The sequence below is a fragment of the Macrotis lagotis genome, chromosome 1, assembly GCF_037893015.1.
Source record: "Macrotis lagotis isolate mMagLag1 chromosome 1, bilby.v1.9.chrom.fasta, whole genome shotgun sequence".
NCBI lineage: Eukaryota > Metazoa > Chordata > Mammalia > Peramelemorphia > Peramelidae > Macrotis > Macrotis lagotis.
The window spans coordinates 264358100-264379500 of NC_133658.1; the positions used below are offsets into that span (position 1 = coordinate 264358100).

General features: G+C 33.0%; 1 protein-coding gene across 2 annotated transcripts in view; it reads left to right on the plus strand.

Annotated features, from left to right (window-relative positions):
- The window catches only part of GNAS (GNAS complex locus), a 179728-nt gene that overhangs the window by 113603 nt on the left and 44724 nt on the right, over positions 1–21401 (plus strand). For both annotated transcript variants that reach the window (XM_074210358.1, XM_074210359.1), the window contains exon 5: positions 11058–11155. In XM_074210358.1, coding sequence (XP_074066459.1) covers positions 11058–11155 — 98 coding nt within the window. The remainder of the gene's footprint in view (positions 1–11057; positions 11156–21401) is intronic.

The following is a 21401-nucleotide window of genomic DNA, read 5'->3' on the forward strand; positions in this document are numbered from 1 at the left end:
TGGTTCTAAGACTTACAAGGGAGTAAAGAATGTATTCCAGGTATGGGAGACAAACAAGGTCCAGCAAAAGAAGATGAATTGTGGAACAGTAAGAAGAGTTCATGGTAGTGTTGATATAGAGAAATCATTTGTAGTAAAACTGAAAAAATGACATGCAGCCAACTTCAATGACTTTAAATAACAACATAGGAACTTATATTTAATCTTAGAGATAGAGAACCACTGCAGTTTATTAAAGGAACATAATGAGATAGTTTTCACTGTGCTTTAGGAGAATTATTTTGCCATCTCTATGGAGAATGGATTGTTATTTAGCAGACGAATGGAAATTTTTACTGGTAAACTTTGGAGAAACTTTAATCATGGAAATTAAATTTTGAAAATTTGTTACAGTGCATTTATTTAAGATGGATATTTAAGGGATGAGAGACTGGATCATTGCATCATGATAAAAGATTTGGGTTCAAATTCTGTCACTTACTATCCATGTGATTATGGGCAAGTTACTTCTCCACTCTTGTTTCCTCATTTATAAAGAAAGTGAAGTATTCTAGTGATAACTACTGTTAAATAACCATATGACCTTAGACAATTCACATAAATTTCCTTGACCCTAGTTTTCTCATCTAAAAATAAGAAAGGTACTAGATTACTAAGATTTTTTTCCTATTCTGATTGTGTAAATGAGCACATTTATTGAAGTATCTATAATATATAGGAACTAATAACCTTAGAGGAACATTAATTTCTATATTCCCTCACTTCAATATTTGTCTGCTAATGGTATTGTGTGATTCTATTGTCAAGTTCACATTTCTTGTTTTGCTATTACTTATTTCAAGGAAGTGAATTGACATGAGACAGAAAAGTTGGGAGAAATCAACATAATAGTATGAAAAAGAATAAATAAGAAGGGGGTGAAGGATAAAAAAAAAGCCTGTTGGAACAAAAGAAGTTTGAATACCAAATCCAATAGTAGATAATTTGTTCTTTTGTAGATTTAATAGGCTGCTGATGTTTTTTCTTCCTATAGAAATTACCATCATGTTTTATAAAGAAGTTTATTATTGCATTTCTTTATTTTTTTAAATTTCTCCTTGATTTTATACTTATTAAACTAGAATAGAGAGAAACTAAGGAAGACTACAAGGTTAGGTAGCTTCTTCTGAATATATTTTAGAAGAAATTTGTTACATACAACACACACACACACACACACACATACACATATTTAGCAAAATTTCCTTTTAGTCTTAACTGAAGTATTACCTCCAACAAAAGAATATTCATGATTCCCTCTTTGCCCTTTCAGTGCCCTCAAAAGAAATTTGTATTGACTTGTCTCTGTATTATTTTATTTCTCTTCTCTTCCCCATATATAAGCTTCTTAAGGGTAACAACTTTTTCGATTTGTATTTGTATCTCCAGTACCTATGATAGGGCCTTGCACATAATAGGCAATTAATGATAACTTCCTATACTTCTCAAAGATTTGATAGGTATTAGTTAATAGTGATGATAATATTAACATGTTCTTTTTACTGATAGTTACTGATAATACTCCTATCACCATCTCTTCTTTTTAATGTATTGACAATTGAATCCTAAATTCTTTCAAAATTGTATTGCCTCTAGCATATTTTATTAGTTTCCACCACTTTTCTAATGTTATTTTCTTAGTGCCATTTCCATTTTTTTAATACAGTACATTAGGGACAAATGATAGCATCCAATTAAAGTGACTTCATTGCTGTGATGAAAATAGTTATAGAAACAATAACAGATTTGTTACATTTTCATCTATTTGTTGTTCTCTTGGTTTCATCTGTAAAAATTTTGGGGATATGCTGGCATAATTGACTAGAATGACAAGTTTTCTGCAAATTTTTCATATCCACTGCTCTTTGTTATTTTTTGAGTTGATACCATTTAAAATGTTCCTCTAGCTTTCTCCACAATATTTTGCAAATAAATTTATATTATAAAGTAGAAGTGTCCTTTTGGATACTACTCCCTGATTATGAAACACGTTTTTCTATTGAGGTATTCCTGGACATTTTGGCATTCCTGTTGTGATAGTTGCTTTACCACCTAACTTTTGATAGGAAAGTAGAGGTGGACTTCTTTTTCCTCATTGCCTTTCCCCTTTGGGGGAAATTTGGATCTGTTGTAATTTCACACAGAATAAATTTTCCATTTTTTTATTCATTGAGTATTGATATTGACCATTGCTGTATCTAGTCAGTGGCCTGACCACATACAAAGATGTAATCCCATATGATAGATCCCATATAAATAATCAGTACATCTGCTACACCCCCCCCCCAGATAAATTATCAGTATATATCTGATTTTTCCCCATATAAGTAATCATTTCCTGTCAATTTTGCTTTGGGGGGAGGTGATATTTTTTGGAATATTTTTTAAAAAATTTAAATCCCATTCTTGTAACACTGGCAAACCTGTATCAAAGATGGGTTAAAAATCATAATATCTATAGAACCACAAGTGTCATCACAGATCAGAGTTCTCAATTTTATTTATTTATTCATTCATTCATTCATTCATTTATTTTGGTAAGGCAGTGGGGTTAAGTGGCTTGCCCAAGGCCACATGGCTAGGTAATTATTAAGTGTCTGAGGTCGGATTTGAACCCAGATGCTCCTGATTCCAAGGCCGCTGCTCTATCCACTGCGCCACCTGGCCGCCCCCAGAGTTCTCAATTTTAGCAGGTGTAGTGAGCTCAGTTATAACTGTGTGACTGATATAATTCCTTATTTGCTATCATTACCACTGGCTAGCAAATTCCAACAAATGTGAAACTATATTTCTTTTTTTCCACATACATTGTAATAGGGGTATTATCTTCCCTATTAGATTGAAAACTCTTTGGGAACAAGGACCATATCTTATTTGTTTGTTATTCCCACAACATCTAGTAAAATGTGCTATATGTAGTTAATATTCAATAAACATTGAATAAATAAACTGATTATTCTGGACAGAAGTCTAAATCACCTAGAAACAAACTTTTCTTTTGATATGAGATTTAATTCATTTAATTTCAATTTATGTGCAATATTTCCATTATATATATATATATATATATATATATATATATATATATATATAAATTAGAAAATCGATCCTCTGGTTTTCTGTTTTAACTGTAAATCAGGGAAGTTTTATTAGAAAAAAATAGAAGACAGAGTTCAAGGTGTTAAATTAAAGGATGAGCAAAAAGATAATTAAATGGCTAGTAGAATTTAAGTTAAGTTGTCAAGAAGATAGAAGGCATAATAAAACAATAAGAGAAAATTATGCTTGGACCCTTTGAGAACAGAGAGTAAACTTATTTGTCTAGTGCAAATAATTTTTGACAGGGGAAGAAGATGAAATTGGAAAGTTGGAGCCAAATTACAGAAGACTTTCAATTCTGTTCAAAGGATATTGGTCACTGTGTTGTAATAGGAAGTCATTGAAAATGACATAATTAAAACAATTAAAACTTAATTTACTGTGGTATTTTTAAACTCATTTTTTAAAAAATTTTTTCTTTTATTAAAGATTTTGAGTTTTACAATTTTCCCCCAATTTTACTTTCCTCCCCCCACCCACCCCCACGGAAAGCAATCTGTCAGTCTTTACTTTGCTTCCATGTTGTACATTGATCCAAATTGAATGTGATGAGAGAGAAATCATATCCTTAAGGAAGAAACAAAAAGTATAAGAGATGGCAAGATCAGACAATAAGATATCTGTTTTTTTTTTCCTAAATTAAAAGGGAATAGTCCTTGAACTTTGTTCAAACTCCACGGCTCTTTATCTGGATATGGATGGTATTCTCCATTGCAGACAACCCAAAACTGTCCCTGATTGTTTCACTGATGGAACGAACAAGTCCATCAAGGTTAATTATCACCCCCATGTTTCTGTTAGGGTGTACAGTGTTTTTCTGGTTCTCCTCATCTCACTCAGCATCAGTTCATGCAAATCCCTCCAGGCTTCCCTGAATTCCCATCCCTCTTGGTTTCTAATAGAACAGTAGTGTTCCACGACATACATATACCACAGTTTGCTAAGCCATTCCCCAATTGAAGGACATTTACTTGATTTCCAATTCTCTGCCACCACAAACACGGCTGCTATGAATATTTTTGGACAAGTGATTAAACTCATTTTTAAAAGCAAAAAGAATTAGTTATGCCTGACCGTAATCATTTAAAACACAGTTGAAATTATACTGGAATTACTTCAATAAAAGTACCCATTCTCTAATATGAAGTATTGGTTATTTAATCCTGACGTAAGGGTTGAAAAAAATATTATTCTACGATATTAGTGACTTTCTAGATATTACTATTCCAGTTTTTCTTTTACTCAAGTGTACATGTAAAATATTTGAGTTAATGTTGGGTAGATTTCAAAAAGGAATATATTTTTATGATGGTATAATTGGGATAATTCTTTTGGAAGAATTGGTCCCTTTCACTGAAAATTTTTTTGTTTTGTGTTTCTTTGCTTTTTTTTAATAATTCTGAAATATTTGGGCAAGCCACTTAACCCCATTTGCCTTGCAAAAAAAACATAAAAAAATAAAAAAAATAATTCTGAAACATGACCATAAAAAACGAGCCATGTAAGTTTATGAAGTTTTAAGGAAATAACCAATATGTATCAATAGATTAGCTGTTGTACAATCATTCTATCTATGCTTTAGTAATACATTGCATTTGAGTCAGAAATTACATTGAAAAGTTTTTGATAAAAAGTGCTACTACTTGGCAATATTTGAGAGCTTGAGGTGGTGCCAGAGTTTTCACTGGGCCAAAATTTAGTGTTATTGTTTCTAAAAGCCTACTTTCTCAGAAATTTTGCTTCCAGGGTAAAATTGGCAGAACACAAAGTCTTATTTCTGTGGAAGATCCTTATTATTAGTGATAATTTTTGTCTTTTCTAGTTCGGCTATTTTATTGGTCTTTTCTTGTACTTAAAATTCCTGTATTGAAATACTGTGTGTTGATTATTGTTATGGTTTAATTATTTAATTCTAAAGCAATTAGGGATGTGCTATAAATTATTTGGATTATGTAATCCTCTATAGCCCAAACCCTTTGTCAGTTTGGATTATTATTATTATTGCTGTCTCCCAACAGTAAGAGAGATTAAAATTTTCATGACAAGAAAATGTAGGCATGTTTTGGTTGAGAGTGGTGCAAATTTAGAAGGAACTATACTTTCTACTGGGAAAATAGCATTTTTAAGACTTCCCCTGTGTAAATAGGCTAATTAACAAATCACCTCTTTTGGGAACAAGATTACTATGTAGGTTCATTTTGATTAACTATGTGCATTTGTAATGAGGAAGAATTTGGTTTTGGGGTTTTTTGAGGGGGGTGCTGGAGATAAGGTTGAGAGTGAAGAGAAAGGAAAAGTGGTGATGTTCAGTAATTTTTCAGTCATGTCCGATTTTTAATGCAGTGGTGATACCTAAAATAGAAGAAGGAAAGAAAGGAGTGTAATTGCAACACTTTTTAAATTGCAGGAGTGAATCTTATAAAGCAGAGCTAAAATGTTCTTGCCTGTACTTTCCTACTTCAAATAACAGAGACAGAATGCTAGATGAAGTAAATGAACTGCCCAAAGTAACAAAATGGTAGAGCTAGGATTATGAATCAATTCTCCTGACTCATCATTCAGGAAACTTTGCATACTGATTCTTCCAGTACTTAGCCATCATTCACATTTACATTATTTTGGCATGAAGACAGACTCCTTTTTAAAGATTCTTTGAACTCACTAGACTGTAGACTGTCCTTCTTGCTGTGTACATTGAGATTTGGTTTCTTTAGCCTAACTTTGCTTTAGTTGAAAAGAAACTAGAAATTAAAGTTTCTAAAGCTCTACTCTACACCCTTTGATTTATGTGACCTATAACTTCTCCTAAGGGTACTGAATTATTTTTAGCATGCTAGCTTCATAATGTTGTGTGGAAAGCTGAAACCAAGAGTATGGGTATGCTTTAATCATTACTTTCAGAGAACAGGAGTTGCTTATAAGTTAGCTTTTTACATAATAATCATTTATAGCATGTCTTACACATAGATGTCATAGTGCTTTAATATTGGTTCATTAATTACACTGAATTCTCTGTAAAAGAACATTATTAGATTTCTTAAAAAGCTGGAAAAACTGAGGTATAAATTACTTGTTGCTAAAATGGACCTGTGTGGAAGCGAATGGCTTTAAGATAGCAGAATCTAGTAGTAGTTTTGCTTCTCTTTACTTTCAATTACTTTCAGTAATTGAAAACAGGTTCTTTGTTTAAATAATTCTCACTTTGGTAAAGTTAGGTGAAGTTTGTTTTTTTTTTTTTTTTTTTTTGCAAGGCAAACGGGGTTAAGTGGCTTGCCCAAGACCACACAGCTAGGTAATTAAGTGTCTGAGACTGGATTTGAACCCAGGTACTCCTGACTCCAGGGCTGGTGCTTTATCCACTACGCCACCTAGCTGTCCCTTTAGGTGAAGTTCTTGATGACTTATTTTCTAGTTAGAACTGTTTTCTAACTTAGAATACATTTTCCTTTAGGAAACAATATAGAATGTTTAGATTCCCAGACCTGAGCACAGGAACCTATTTAACTTAAATGTATCTGAACTGTGGAATTAATGATTACAATTCTATATAATTATAATAGATATGGCCTTAAAGTATAGTCAGAAATTATGACAATTTATAATAGTGTTTCTATAGGAGCAGTATGGAGATATCTTCAAAGTTCCATTTTATCAAATAAATATAGTTTATTGTCCTATGGCCTAACAGAAGGCTCTGAGACTCTCAATTTAAGACACTTCACCTCTGCACCCATCCTCACACATATACCTTCAGGCAACAAGAGCTTTCCTATCTTCAAGGAAATAATGCTAACTCAGTCCTAAGTCTTTCCCCAAATGGTCCTCATGCCTAGAATATATTCCCTCCTGTTGTCTACCTCTTAGAATCCTTTCAAACTAATCCCTTAGTTTCCTTCAAGGTTCAGTTGAGATACCACTTCCTCTACAAGACCCTAACCCTCAATTTTTTAAAACATTTTATTTGTTTTAATCATTTAAGATTTACCCATTTCCCCTCCTACCCCAAACCCTATTGAGAACAATTTTAAAAAACCATCACAAGTGTGTATAGTCATTTAAAGCAAATTTCCACATTGTTCATGTCCCCATTTTGCATCGAGTCACCTCTCTTTTAGGAAGTAAATAGCTTGATTGGTAATTATGTTAAGAAATATTCAGCACAATAATATTCCATTATGTTTATATACTGTGCTTTGTTTATCCATTCCGCAGTTTGTGGGTAGCCCCTCAGGTTCCCATTCTTTGCTACATCAGAAAGAGCTGTTTTTTAATCCTTAGAGTTTGTTTTATTTAGAACTAATTTCCTTAGTCTACCCTCCCTTCAATTTCCCTCTGCCCTTCTCTTCCTTCTCTCCTATTTTCTTTGAATGAAATTTATTTCTCTACCCAACTCTGTGTATATATTTTTCCTTCTAATTCATAAGAGAGTAAGACTCAAGGATCAGCTCCTCTTCCCATCCCTTTCTTGTTTATATAGCTATATACTTGTATACTCTGATTACATGAAATTACTTTCCCTAATCATTCTTTCCTTCTCAACTCCTTCCCCCCCCCCCCCAGCATGTCCTCTCTTTCCACTGCTTTCTTAAGATCATCAAGATGTAACAGAATTATTTCCAGGCCTTATCTAGTTAGACTCCCTCTATGATCCCTGATAATGTTAAGACTCAGAGGAGACAGATATATCATCTCCCAATATTAGAATGTAACCAATTTATCCTTGTCTTCTCAATTATCATTCGTTCATGTTTATCACTTCGTGTTTCTCTTTACTCCTGTGTGTGAACTTCAAAATTTCTCCAAAGCTTTAGTCTTTTCATTAGGAACTTGGATGTATTTTATTTCAGTAAAAGTTCTCCTTTCACTGTACGTAGCCCAATGCTTCCTTATGTGAGAAATCACTTCCCTGAGCAAGTTCCCTTTTCATTTTTTTATTTTGCTCTAGACCTGTGACTTTGGTACCTGTCCTTCTCATGGTGCCCCAGTATGGTCTCAGATTTCCCCTTGAAGTGGTATATAGTCTCTTTTAGGGAACTGCGGTGCTCCTGATCCCCAATAATAAAAGATAGGGGTAATTAGGTGGCGCAGTGGATAGAGCACCGGTCCTGGAGTCAGTAGTACCTGAGTTCAAATCTGGCCTCAGACACTTCATAATTGCCTAGCTGTGTGGCCTTGGACAAGCCACTTAACCCCATTGCCTTGCAAAAAAACAAAACTAAAAAAAAAAGGAACCAATAATCAAAGACCTCTGTTTCCATATGCTAAGCTGAGCTGGACAATTATCTATTTGTGACTTCAATCCATTGCATTTTCTAGATCTCTTTAGATTCTCTTTTGGAGGGAAGCTTACCTGACTGATACTTCCTACCCTGCTGTCTTGGCTCCAGTTCCAGGAACTCCTCAGTTGTCAATTATTAATATTGTATATTTTGTTAACTTAATTTGTATATGCTTTACAATAATTTGTCTATGTCCTTGCTGTATCTCCTTCCCCCTACTTCTTCTTCTCTCAGAATGCATTCTTCCTAAGGGCAAAGATGATTCTTTTTTTGTTTCTTATAACCCATACATTAAAGAGCTGCTTAAAATATTTTTTATTAAAATGAATTTATCTAGCACATGTTCTAATGGGGTGAGAGGATTGTTAATGGTAATAATAACATTTATATAGTGTCTTAGGCTTTATAAAGTACTCTCCCATTTAGAGTATAAAGTAGTTGTTCCAACAACTCAGAAGGTGAAGAACTATAGGGACTCAGGGTCCTTTTACATAGTATGCCTCCACTAGGACTTTTGAGTTCCAGGTGACTCCTCAATCATCCCCTTCCTTGTCTTTCTTATGGTTTGCTTCTCATTCTCTGCCATGACCTATTACTTCCAACCATGATTTCTCCTTGGCCTTCTGCTAAAAAGAATGTAGTCTCAAAGTTTTTTTCTTCTATAGTCTCTCTGACCCTGAAGCACCACACAGCTATTATTACAATTTTAAGGGATTTGTTATTAGTAATTACCTCTAAGAAACAAAACATAAATGAAAAAGGTGCAAGCTTCAAGTCTTAAAAATTTCCTAATAAGAATTCTAGCTATTTATTCTTTAAAATGTGACTGGCAGGTTGATCCCTGCCTTTGCACTAACATTCCATTTAACAAATGCACAAAGATGCAAAGATGGAAAATGGCAGGGGTGGGGAATATTGCATATATACAAATAAGCCCATTTCAAGATTGAATTGCAAAAGACAGCAAACTTTGGGAAATTCTTATGAAAGAGATCATATTTGAGCTAATCCATGAAGATGAAAATGATTTTAACAAGTATAGTTGAAGAAAGAATACATTCTAGACACGTTGACAGACTGCACAAATGGAGGAAGAGATAGAGACAGAAAAGGTAATGGAAAGTAATATCAGGTGGAAAGACAAATGGAGGGAGGGAATGGGCAAATGCTGTCTATACAGAAAATCAATTTTGGAAGAAATAACTGAAGCTAGATTGTTGGAATTGTAGAGCTTGGAAGAGAAGGGAGATCACACTGGGTGAAAGTTTGTCTTTGTTCTTGAAAGACCTATTCAACCTCTCTGTATCACATTTAAACCTGAGGTTAGTACCCCAACTTTCCTTCCTTGCTAATAGGCTCCTTTCTCCCTTCTTCTCCTTTCTGATCCCTCTAGTTATTAAACTCTGTAGTAAAAATTGAATATTCAAATTAGACAGGCTATTCAACATTTCAAAGGAAAATCTAAACTCCTTCTTGGGTTATCCTTGGCCTTTTTAAATTTTTTTTAAAACTTTTATTTAAGGCAATGGGATTAAGAGTGACTTGCCCAAGATCTCACAGCTAGACAGTTTGTCTGAGGTCAGATTTGAACTCAAGTCCTCCTGAGTCCAGGACTTGTGCTCTATCCACTGCACCACCCAGCTGCCCCACTTGAGTTATCCTCTAGACATTTTTGTCAGTGGAGTTAGGCTAGCACTCTGTAGTAAAGATAAAGCTAGAGCTTCCCAGGGCAGGGCAGAAGGGATGGTAAGGAGATGAGATAGAGGCTATTACCAGTAAGGAAACTATTGGGAGAGTATTTCCTTAACCTCTTTACAGTTTCTTATTCTCTTCCTTTCTCTAGCCATTCATTCACTTCTTATGTTATCATTCTACATACCACCCTATGTAACATAGGACTGAAAATGAAGTGAGATTTGTCCTTAGCTGTTTTAGGGTTTGCAGCATCAAAAGGGAGAAAAGAAGCAAGATGAGGCTACCTGGTATAATGGAAAGAATGTTGAATAGGAAATTAAGACATCTGAATTTGAGGCTTGATTGCTTGACTCTACTCTTAACTTGACCTTAGCCAAGGTGGTTCATCTCTCTGATCTTCAGTTTCCTCAACTGTAAAAATAAGGTGATTAGATAGTCGCCATGGTTCCTTCTAACTCTAAAATGTTATTAGTTTATGAGAATGAAATCCCAAGGATAGCAGTTGGAAATAAAGAGGATACTCCTAGGTTATATTTTCATTTGTAAGGAATTTACATAAAATAAGTCACAGGCTCTTTGCAATAAAAACTGGCAATTACTCATGATTATGTATTTATTAAATACCAATTATATAGGAAACACTATTGATACAACTCATTTGAAATTTATTATTAATAGTATTACAATTTATTTTATAGTATCACTTTATTTTATGTGTTATTTCTAAATTACAAACTCGTGATAATACAGAATTCTTTTTTCTTCCCATAATACCTAGAACATTGGTATACAGAGTATGTGTTGAATCAAAGTACTAATCAGTGAAAACAGCTCTTCTAAATTAAAAATGAAATAGTTTGATATTTGGGACAGATTTGTGAAAATGGTGACATTTTTATTCTATCTCACATCTTTATTTAATATCTTTCTTATGTTTACTTTTAGGAATTTTATGAACATACTAAAACACTTTGGCAAGATGAAGGTGTGAAAGCCTGCTACGAGAGATCAAATGAATATCAGTTGATTGATTGTGCTCAGTAGTAAGTAATTTTTCCCTTATGACAGATTTTTCTGTGCTTATTTTCTATTTCTAATGCTAAAATAGATATTTGTTTTTACCAAGACAAAAGTGTTCAGAGCCCCTTTTTTGTTATAAAGTATTTTTAAATAAGCACAGAGCATAAATTTAAAATTAACCACTTAAGAGTGAAGTATATTTTTAGGGGGTTTTTTTTGCAAGGCAATGAGGTCAAGTGCTTTGCCCAAGGTCACAGCTAGGTAATTAGTAAGTGTCTGAGGTTGGATTTGAACTCAGGACCTCCTGACTCCAGGGCTGATGTTCTATTCACTGCACCATCTAGCTACCCCTTGAAGTGCATTTTTAATAATTTAATTTAATAACTTGAAATATTTAAGTAGGAAAAGTGACCTTTGAGTCTCATTTATAACATTCATTTATTCCTATTATAGTAAATGTCGCTTTACAAAACTAGGTTTTTTTTAAAAAACACATTATCTCCTTGTAATTTTTATTGCCTTCTTTCTACCATCATTATATGCCATGAGTACAGTATTCTAGAATATGGTAATGTTTCAGGTTAATTGATTTCATCAGATTACTATCACCTAGTTGTGTTAAAAACAAATCTGTAATTTTTGCTTAGTCAGACTTTTTTTATATAAATTTTTGTAAAGATCTTTCTAATAGATGATTTATTATCATACTTGATTTATAGTGAAATATTAATTTTAGCAAGGAAATATAGCAAAATTCTACATTAACTAAGTTTTGAAGAGTCTTGGCAGACCAGTAGCTTTTTTTTAAATCCTTGATATGTTTGGAACTACAAATAAAAGAGAAAATTGATGTTTGTATTTTATTGGTTTTTAAAACTATATTTTAAACCTTTAATTGTTCACCAACATATGATTAATCAAGGAAAATAAAAGGTTGATCTTTCCATGAGCTTTTCCAACATCACTTAGAATTAGTGTGAATTTTGGGACCTGAATTGTATATGGCATTTCCATTTGAAAGAAGTTCTTAAATGACAGTCACTTTATAGTTGAGTCTTTATTTAGTATTAATTCTTGTACCTATTTGAAAGCAGATACTTCATTTTAGTTTGGGGTAATAAACAGTGAAGTTAATTTCATTAATCTCTTTAAAGAATGTAATATTGATTTGGATACTTAATTGTCTATCACATACCAGGTTAAGTTTTCTACAAAAGTAAACTTGTTTATAGACTTTATGTGTATAAGTTACCAGAATGTAATATAAGTGTTTATGTGTATAAGTTACCAGAATGAAGAATATTGACAGGAAGTTAAAGGACATAGTCCACCTTTCTATTAATAAACTTTTTTCAGGGAATATATTTTAAAGTATAGTAAGGTTTTTGGGTGTTTGCTGGAAAGCATCTTGTGTCAAAATAAAATAATTTTTAAAATGAAAATCACAAAGGGTTTGCAGGTGCTTTGTTATTGTTGTTTTGGACCTGAAGTGATGCTTGGCAGGTGATAAAGAAAGGAGAATGTTAGCAAAACATTCTTGTGAGTTTTTTGTTTTTTAAAATGAACATTACCATAAATGCAACATTTACAAAGATCATTAAACAAATTTTTTATTATTGTTATAGTTGATGCCATTTATATGCACAGACTGATTCTAGTTCTCAATTATTTTCTGGTGTTCAGGGGTTATGGGGGTTAAGCAGACATAGGATATATTCTATGTTGTAAAGCACTGTCTAAAGACATCATAAAGAAATCTGTTCTTGTCAATTCAGTTCTACGTGAATTTTTTTAACATCTGCTATCTGCTTAAAGCACTGTGAGGCATACAAAATGTCTCAACATTAGAAGCAATCTTCCATTTTACAATCCAGCTAAAAAGATGAGGCATAAACAATGAAAATATTAAGTAATAAGTAGTACAGGCAGTTTATGATTGTGTACCATAACAGGGAAGTAGTACAAATAATATATTAGGAGTGCTCAGAAGGGGAAAGAACTCAATGTGTTTTGGAGATAGTGGCATTTTTCTTGAAGGATAAGCAATATTAGAGATGGTTGGCATTTCCTACTGGGAAGACAACATAAACAAAGGAACAGAAGTGAGGATGACCAATACAGTGAGTCTAAGTGAAAATAAGTTCACATGGGTAGGATGGGGTAAAAATATAGAGTGCTCTATATCTATAATCCTGAGCTAGTCTAAAGTGGTTGGACTCTAAACTGAAAATAATAAAAGTCAACAGTATGTTTTTGAAGAAGAAAGTAAAATGATTTAAATGATAGATATTTTATGAAAATAATTAGAATTTCAAATCAAGACAGACATGTATCATGTAATTATGAAAAGCATCCAGGTTGCCATAATCAATGGAATAATAAGAATTTGTACTATTATAATAATAGCTCAAATGAAAGGATTACAGTACATATTGAAGCTGTAAATAACAGCACTTTAATGAATAGGGCAGTTACATAGTTTTGAATTTGAGATTAAGGGATTTTTGAAAATTGCTTCTTCAGAATTCCTGGGAAGAGCCAGTGATCTTTTCTTAGTATATGTTATTTGAGCATTAGATTTTTGCATAAGCATTTTTGATAGAAAACTAACCTGGCCTATCATGTCTCCTGCCCTCCTATCTCAGAGGAAAAGGTAGTCATAAGATAAATTCTATCTGTTCCCTGTCATCCTACATTTTCTTTTTTTTTTAATTCTTTATTTAAGACAGTGGGATTAAGTGACTTGCCCAGGGTCACACAGCTAGGCAGTTATTAAGTGTCTGAGGCTGGATTTGAACTCAGGTCCTCCTGACTCCAGGGTTGGTGCTCTATCTACTGCACTACCTCACTGCCCCTCATCCTACATTTTCAATATCTGTCTATTGACCTCTTCTTTCTGTTTCAATAAATTCACAGTTGGCTGTTCTTAAAAGAAAGAAAAAAATTCCCCGAAACTTCTGCTATCTAGCTGCTATCCTATCTCTCAGGGTCAGCAAGGTTGTGCAGTGAATAGAGCACTGACCTTCAAGTCAGGAGGACCAGAGTTTGAATTCAGTCTCAGATACTTGATACTTACTAGTTTGTGTAACCCTAGACAAGTCACCTAACCCTGATAGCTTCTTATCTGATATAGGACAATCTCCAATCATTCTAATTCATATCTGGCCACTGATGGCTCTGGAGGAGACAGTGAGGCTAGTGACTTAACACATCACCCTCCCTCCCCCTCACTCAAATCCAATTCATGTGCTTGTCATGGCATCACCTCCCTGTTGTCATGGTCTTCTTCAAGAATGAAGGACAAGGGACAGCTAAGTGGTGGAGTGAATAGAGCACCAGCCCTGGAGTCAGGCCTCAGAGGCTTAATAATTACTTAGCTATGTGACCTTAGGCAAATCACTTAACTCCATTGCCTTGCAAAAAAAAACCCTTAAAAAAATAAAAGAATGAAAGACAAACATCCTCCTATCTCTCTCCCATTCCCTTTCCTTCCAGTTTTGGAAAGAAGACAGACTTGAGGTAGTTATTGTTGTTATCATCTAAAATTTGTGTCTTTCTTAGTAAAGTCCTTTGCATATAATAGATACTGAATAAATTTGTTGAAAATAAATTGTTTAATATCTAAGGTATGTTTGCTAACTTTGAAGGGAACCAGTCTCCAGAAGTACAATTTGTTCTATTCCACCCTAAATCAAATTATTATCATATAAATTTAATAAAAGTTATATGAAAATTTAAAATGATGTTCAGATCATTGAAAGATTTAAGGAATAAGCCATCATTTGACCTTTTCTCTACATGAGTTATTGGTTGTATCTTTGTCTCTTTCTTTACCCAAATTGTTGAAAGTGATATAAATTTGATGCTTCCCTTCTTTACTGCTCCTCACTCCTCAAATATTTCTACTATAATTTATACAATCAATATTCTGAAAGCTGTTTTCTCAATATGTTTTTGTTGGTTTTGGAAGTCAATAGGGTTAAGTGACTGACTTGCCCATGGTCACACAGCTAGGTAATTTTTTTTAAGTGTCTGAGTTCGGTTTTGAACTCAGATCCTCCTGACTTCAGGGCCAGTGCTCCATCCACTGCGTCACCTAGCTGCCCCATCAAAGCTGTTTGATCGGTGCCTATCTAGCTATCTGATTGCCTTGTCCAGCATCTTCTCTAATTCTTCATTTTCCTTGTCCTCCTTGTAACTGTGGTTGACCATTTCATTCTTGATACTGTTTCAGTCCTGGATTTTTACCTTTTTTTTTTACTCTACCTACTCTTCTTTTGGCATCTAGGTAGCCTCAGGCACTTATTAACTGTGTGACCCCGGGCAAGCCACACAACCCTATCTCAGTTTCCTCATCTATAAAATAAGCTGGAGGAGGAAATGGCAAAAGAGTTGAACACAACTGGAGTAGACTCAAAAACACTTTTCTCTTCACCTCCCAGATATAGGATCCTGGATTAAGAGTTATAATGGATCTCAAAAATCATGCTAAACTTTCCTTCATTTCATAGATGATGAAACTAAATGCAAAAAGAAAAATTAAGCTATACAACAAAGAGATGATATAAACATCACTGGCCCTAAGGCAAACATTTACCTCATAGAGTTTTTTCTGGTTTGGAAACTTCAAAGTCTAATGAAAATATGAGATATTACATTAAATACTGGAGTTTATAGAAAGGAAAAGATAGTATAGAATGGGAGGGAAACTGTCGAACTCTAGTTCAAACAAACTTGATAGTTGTCAGAGTTCTTCTGTTGTGCATGCACATGCACTGAAAGTTTATATGTTTAGAGGAATTGTCTTCCTGATCACTTGCAAAGTAAATGGAGAGAAATCTCTTGTCATCAATAGTTGCTTTATAAAGCCTCCCCAAAAAAAGATAACATACATAGCAAAGAGCAGAGTATTGTCCTAATAAGTAACAGTTAAAGAACATTACTTGCATGTCCCATTTTTTTCCTATTTTTTAAGGACTTTTGTTGGTCCATTCTCTGAATCATTTTTAAGGTTAAAAAAAAATTTTAAACAGAATCTGTATATCCTGATATTGCAAGCCTCAGTTAGACTGACAGAGAAAATATCCTATTAGGTCCATAGAGAAAATTACTCTGACTCTCCAATAACTCTAAGAAAAGGCTTCAAAAGAAAAAAAGAATATATTCTGACTACCATGTAAATTATGAGAAATTCTAACGTATACCAAACAATCTAGATAGTCTATAAAATAAGATTTTTTTGATAAGACGAGTCTTTCTCTAAAACTTAGGATCCAGTAATTCTAAGCAATTGTTATTGGATTTCATCTGTGTCTGTACTAATTATTTTCAAAAATAAGTTCTACAGGCAGCTAGGTGGTGCAGTGGATAGAGCACCAGCCCTGAAGTCAGGAGTTCAAATCCCACCGCAGATACTTATTAATTACCTGGCTGTATGGTCTTGGGCAGGTCACTTAATCCTACTACCTTATCTGAAAAAAAATAGTTTTACTTAATGTTAATTGTCCTTTATATGCCTAAAAGGGGGCAGAGCGGAGGTGGGGAGGCTCTTAGATAGGCACAGTTGCTTTATTTACTGCATTTATTTTTGCACAGTGAAGAAAAAATGTTGGACCTCAAAATGTATCTGATTTTTATGTAAATAAAATAATGGGAATAATCTTACTATTTTAAAGTCACCTTTATAAGTTCAGTGTTCAGAGAAAAAATTCTAATGGCATGATATGAAATGCATAAAGTGAAACATCACTTTAAATGTTAAAAATACTCTGTATATGTCAAGTATTAGAATGAGATATACTTTCACAAGCATTGGACATTCCAAGTTGCTTTAGGTATGTTATTAACTGCCTTGAAATTTATATTATAAACATTTTTCATATTTCATTTACATTCTGTCTTCCCTACTATAATGTGTTACTTTCCTGGTAACATCTGAAATGAATTTTTTTCATGTGATATTTTTTTTCAGGGCACATTTTAACAGAAAGAAAGTACATCAATCAGATGGGGTGTTTAGGGGGAAATAATAAAAACTTAGAATTGTATGAAGCTTTATATTTGATCAACCTCTTTTGAGTAATTATTTCCATTGAAGGGATTTTGTAATGTTCTTGGGCTTGATGCATTTAGTACCTATTATCCCCAATCAGATGTATTTGGAGGATCTTCACCACTTTTTAAAAATCTCTTATATTTAAGATCTTGTATAGTATGTATTCCATGATAATGTTGAGCAACTCTGGCATAAAACTTGGTTTTTTCCCTCCTTTACCTCAGAGGTCCCTAACTATTATTTCTTATAGCTGTTGTATTCATCAACAAAATTTCTAAGTTCTTAATATACATGAGAGATTACATTATGAGTTAAATAATTATTTACAGTAATGAAATCTTGTATTCTCTATATTTTTAGTTACTTGTGATCTTAAAGATTCAGTTTTTTGTAGAGAATATTTTCTGGAAACTTGTCTATTCCCTTCTGTATTTTTCATTAAGCATATTCTTGATACATATATGGTTCATTCTTATAAAAATATTATTAAGGTTAGAAATTGAGCATAAACACCTGTGTTTATAGATTTTCTTGTCACTTGTTTTTTATTTCTAATATTATTGGGGGGGGGTTCCATTTCATTCCTATTTAGTTCCATTTTACTAACTAACCAAAAAAAAACTTTTTTAGAATTTATTCTAAACATTTGATAGCAAACTATAAATTCCAGGCCTAATCCAACAAAAATTCTAGAAGGAAGGTTAGATTATACATTGGTTCTCAGTTATACTGGATGATGTTTTGAAGTGAACTCTGAGAAAATGCCCTTTCTGTAAAGGTTTAAAGAACAATATGGTGAAGTGCAAAGAACACTGAGTTTGGATTTTGAAGACTTCATGTCAAATCCTAGTTATGTGACAGTGAAACAAAAAAAATCATTTAATCTTTCCTAAGTTTGTTTGGTTATTGTAAATTTGAGTTCAGTAATCTTTTGACTATTCATATGGGACTAATGTGGAGTAAGCTTTGAAAATCAAAAGGTGAAACATAAATAGGAGAAGGAATTGTTTTTACAAATGAATTGGAGGAGGCAAAGACAGGATAGAGGTACAGAAGCTGTCAAACAAAAGTAATTGTGGAGGCTATAGAACATATGAAGACTGTTTTAGGTGATGGATATGTGAAGATATAAAATAAATTCTACTTTGGTGCTGTCCTGTGTCCCCCCACCCACCCCCTTTCCTGAACTTGTGAACGAAATTTGTACAATTAAGAGAGTTGCCTGGGGTCTTGAGAGTCACACAGCATGCTAGAAGAAGAACTTAAAACTAGATATTCTTGACTCTAACACCCAAAACGTCCTATCTCCTGTGCCATGCTGTCTCTCTCTCTCTATGTTTCTTTATATATATATATATATATATATATATATATATATATATATATATATATATATATATATATACTTTATGTTTTAAGTAGCGTTATCATTGATAAGGGACCGTTTCCTCACTAGGAGATCTTTGTCTATAGCATTGAAATCATGTGTCTGGACCCTCCTCTGCAAAAAAATAAAGATCTTTTTTTTTCCTGTTTTTAAAGACCAAAGAAATAGTTGTGATCTGCAGATAGTTCTTCTAACCCCCAAATACTTTGCTAATGTTCCTAGTTTTCTCCAAAGTTTAAACTAAAAGCTGGAAGTACTAATTATAGTAATTCAAAACAAATGGAAATCCTGGAATTGTTTGTATTTTGTGTTCTGGATCATAGTCAGAAGTACAGGTAACAAGATTAACAAACTTAAAGTATTCACTTTGAAAGATTTGGGGCTTAGAACTTTCATGCTAGTTTTGATGTAATTTTCATTTTTTAACAGTATATTTATTTCTAGGCCAAGAAATTATATGTCTGATTCTTAGCTAGGTTAATATTTTAACATAGATGTATTCTTTCATTTTTGTGTCTTGTTTTAGATTTAAAATTTTCTTTAAGATAAGTATGCAAGTTCAGTTTGCTTTTAGTACTTCATCCTCCTATTGCAATGTCAGCCAACTAAAAAATAAAAGCAGTTGTAATTTAATCATAGGATAGGGATTTGTGATTTAATTTATACAGAGAACCTGTGGATGAAGAAATTTCTTCTGTCAAAGCAGATTAGAACCTTTCCCACAACTTTAGTCTTAGGGGAATGCTAAAACATAGAGAGGTTAAATGACTTGGGTGAGTATATATTAATCATTAGACTTAAATCCAGGTTTTATTGTAATGAGACCAGCTCACTGTAAAAATCTCAAAATTTATTTTGTCATTTATCAGCTTCCATTTATTTTTTTTACAGTACTTTTTTATTTCAGTTGGAAAATACTGTTTTCTTCTAATTTGCTTATCACAAATTTGGGGGTCCCAGCCTAGAATTAGCCTAAGAATATTTCTTTAAAGAAGGGTACTCTTTAAATCTCAAATAATACTAAATGTAAGAATATTTTTCACTTCAATTGGTTCTTAAATTGGAGCTTTAGTAGCTAACCTGTAAAAAATTCACTTCCATGTTTAAAAAAACTAAAATATAGAAATTCTTTTTATTAAAATATTTTAGGCTCTAATTATAAAAGGTATGGTTAAAAGATAATAATAATAATAAATAGTTAATTTGTGTTCTAGTTGCATTTTTTTACATTGATATATACATAATTTGCTTCTCTTCCTGACCTCTATTACCATGTCCATGAGGAAATGAAATAGCTTCAGAAAAGTAAAGTTTCCTCTAGCCTGGCTTTGTAAAGTGATTTTCCTTTTCTGTAAACTCACAGCATAAATGATAATAATTATTTTCTTAATTTTAGGAATTATTTTATTAGAAAATACTGATTACAGAATCAAAGATTTACAGTAGAAGAAGGGATCCCCCAAAGTTATCAAATCTGATCTCTTTATTTTAAAGATGAAGAAACAGATGTAGAATGATCAAACAAACTTAACCAGTGTGACATCTGTAAGAAGATGTAGGTATCCTCTCCCAAAATCCATAAAGACTTTGAATACTTTAGGAAATCACTAATATGAAGAACATCTTGAAATAAAAGTATTATCCATTAAATACTTGATCAAAATGGAAACATTATTAAAAGTATTTCTAAATAACCATCATAGGAAAAATTTCATTCAATTTAGCTTGTTTTATAATCATAGTTTATATTTAAATGGGGCTTTATGGTGCTTAGAACTTTCCTTACAGCAATCCTATGGGTAAATAATATGGTTTATTATTATCATCTCTATTTTTCTGAATAAGAGATTTAGAGAGGTTAAGTGACTTTTCTTCAGTCACAATCAATTGAGACTGGACCACTATTTGAACCCAAGTATTCTGACTCTTAAGTCCATCACTCTTTTCCACTCTATCTCACTACCTCTTAAAATGGGAAGAACCATCAGAAAAGCAATAATACTATGAGCTCTCTACTAGGTTTAGAGATAGGCAAATTGATCTCTGATTTCATACATTGGATGTTTCCTTTGATAATGCAGGTTGCGAACTACCCATCCCTCCCAAAAGAATATTATTCTTGTTTGAATCTCCCTGTGTTTTCTGTTGTCCATAGAAGGTCTATACAACATATCAAAAGCCTTTCTCCCTTTCTTATGACATCATGAGGATAGCAGTGGGGGATTCAGATTGTTCACCTATTATGCTCATATTCACCATGTGAATCTGTCTCTTCTTATCATACATTTCCCTAATCATATCTTTTATTTTTCTTTAAAAAAAAATCTGTATTGGTTATATTTTGCAATCTACTCATGTCCACCATGTACCTCTCACTTGCCTTCTACTATTCATTTTCAATTACTTGATGACAGCCCATGATACTAATCTCATTAAAATGAAATGGATAGCTAATATTCATTAAAACTCATTAAAAAATTCTTTAGGGTGGCTAGATGGCACAGTGGATAGAGCACTGGCCCTGGAGTCAGTAGTACCTGAGTTTAAATCTGGACTCAGATACTTCATAATTACCTAGCTGTGTGGCCTTGGGCAAGCTACTTAACCCCATTGCCTTGCAAAAAAAAACTAAAAAAAATTCTTTAAAAGAACAATAAGGAACAGCTAGGTGGTGCAGTGGATAGAACACTGGCCTTGGAGCCAAAAGGATCTGAGTTCAGATTTGACTTAGACACTTAATAATTACCTAACTGTGTGACCTTGGGCAAGTCACTTAACCTCACTGCCTTGCAAAAACCAACAAAAAAAATCCAATAAATATAACAAT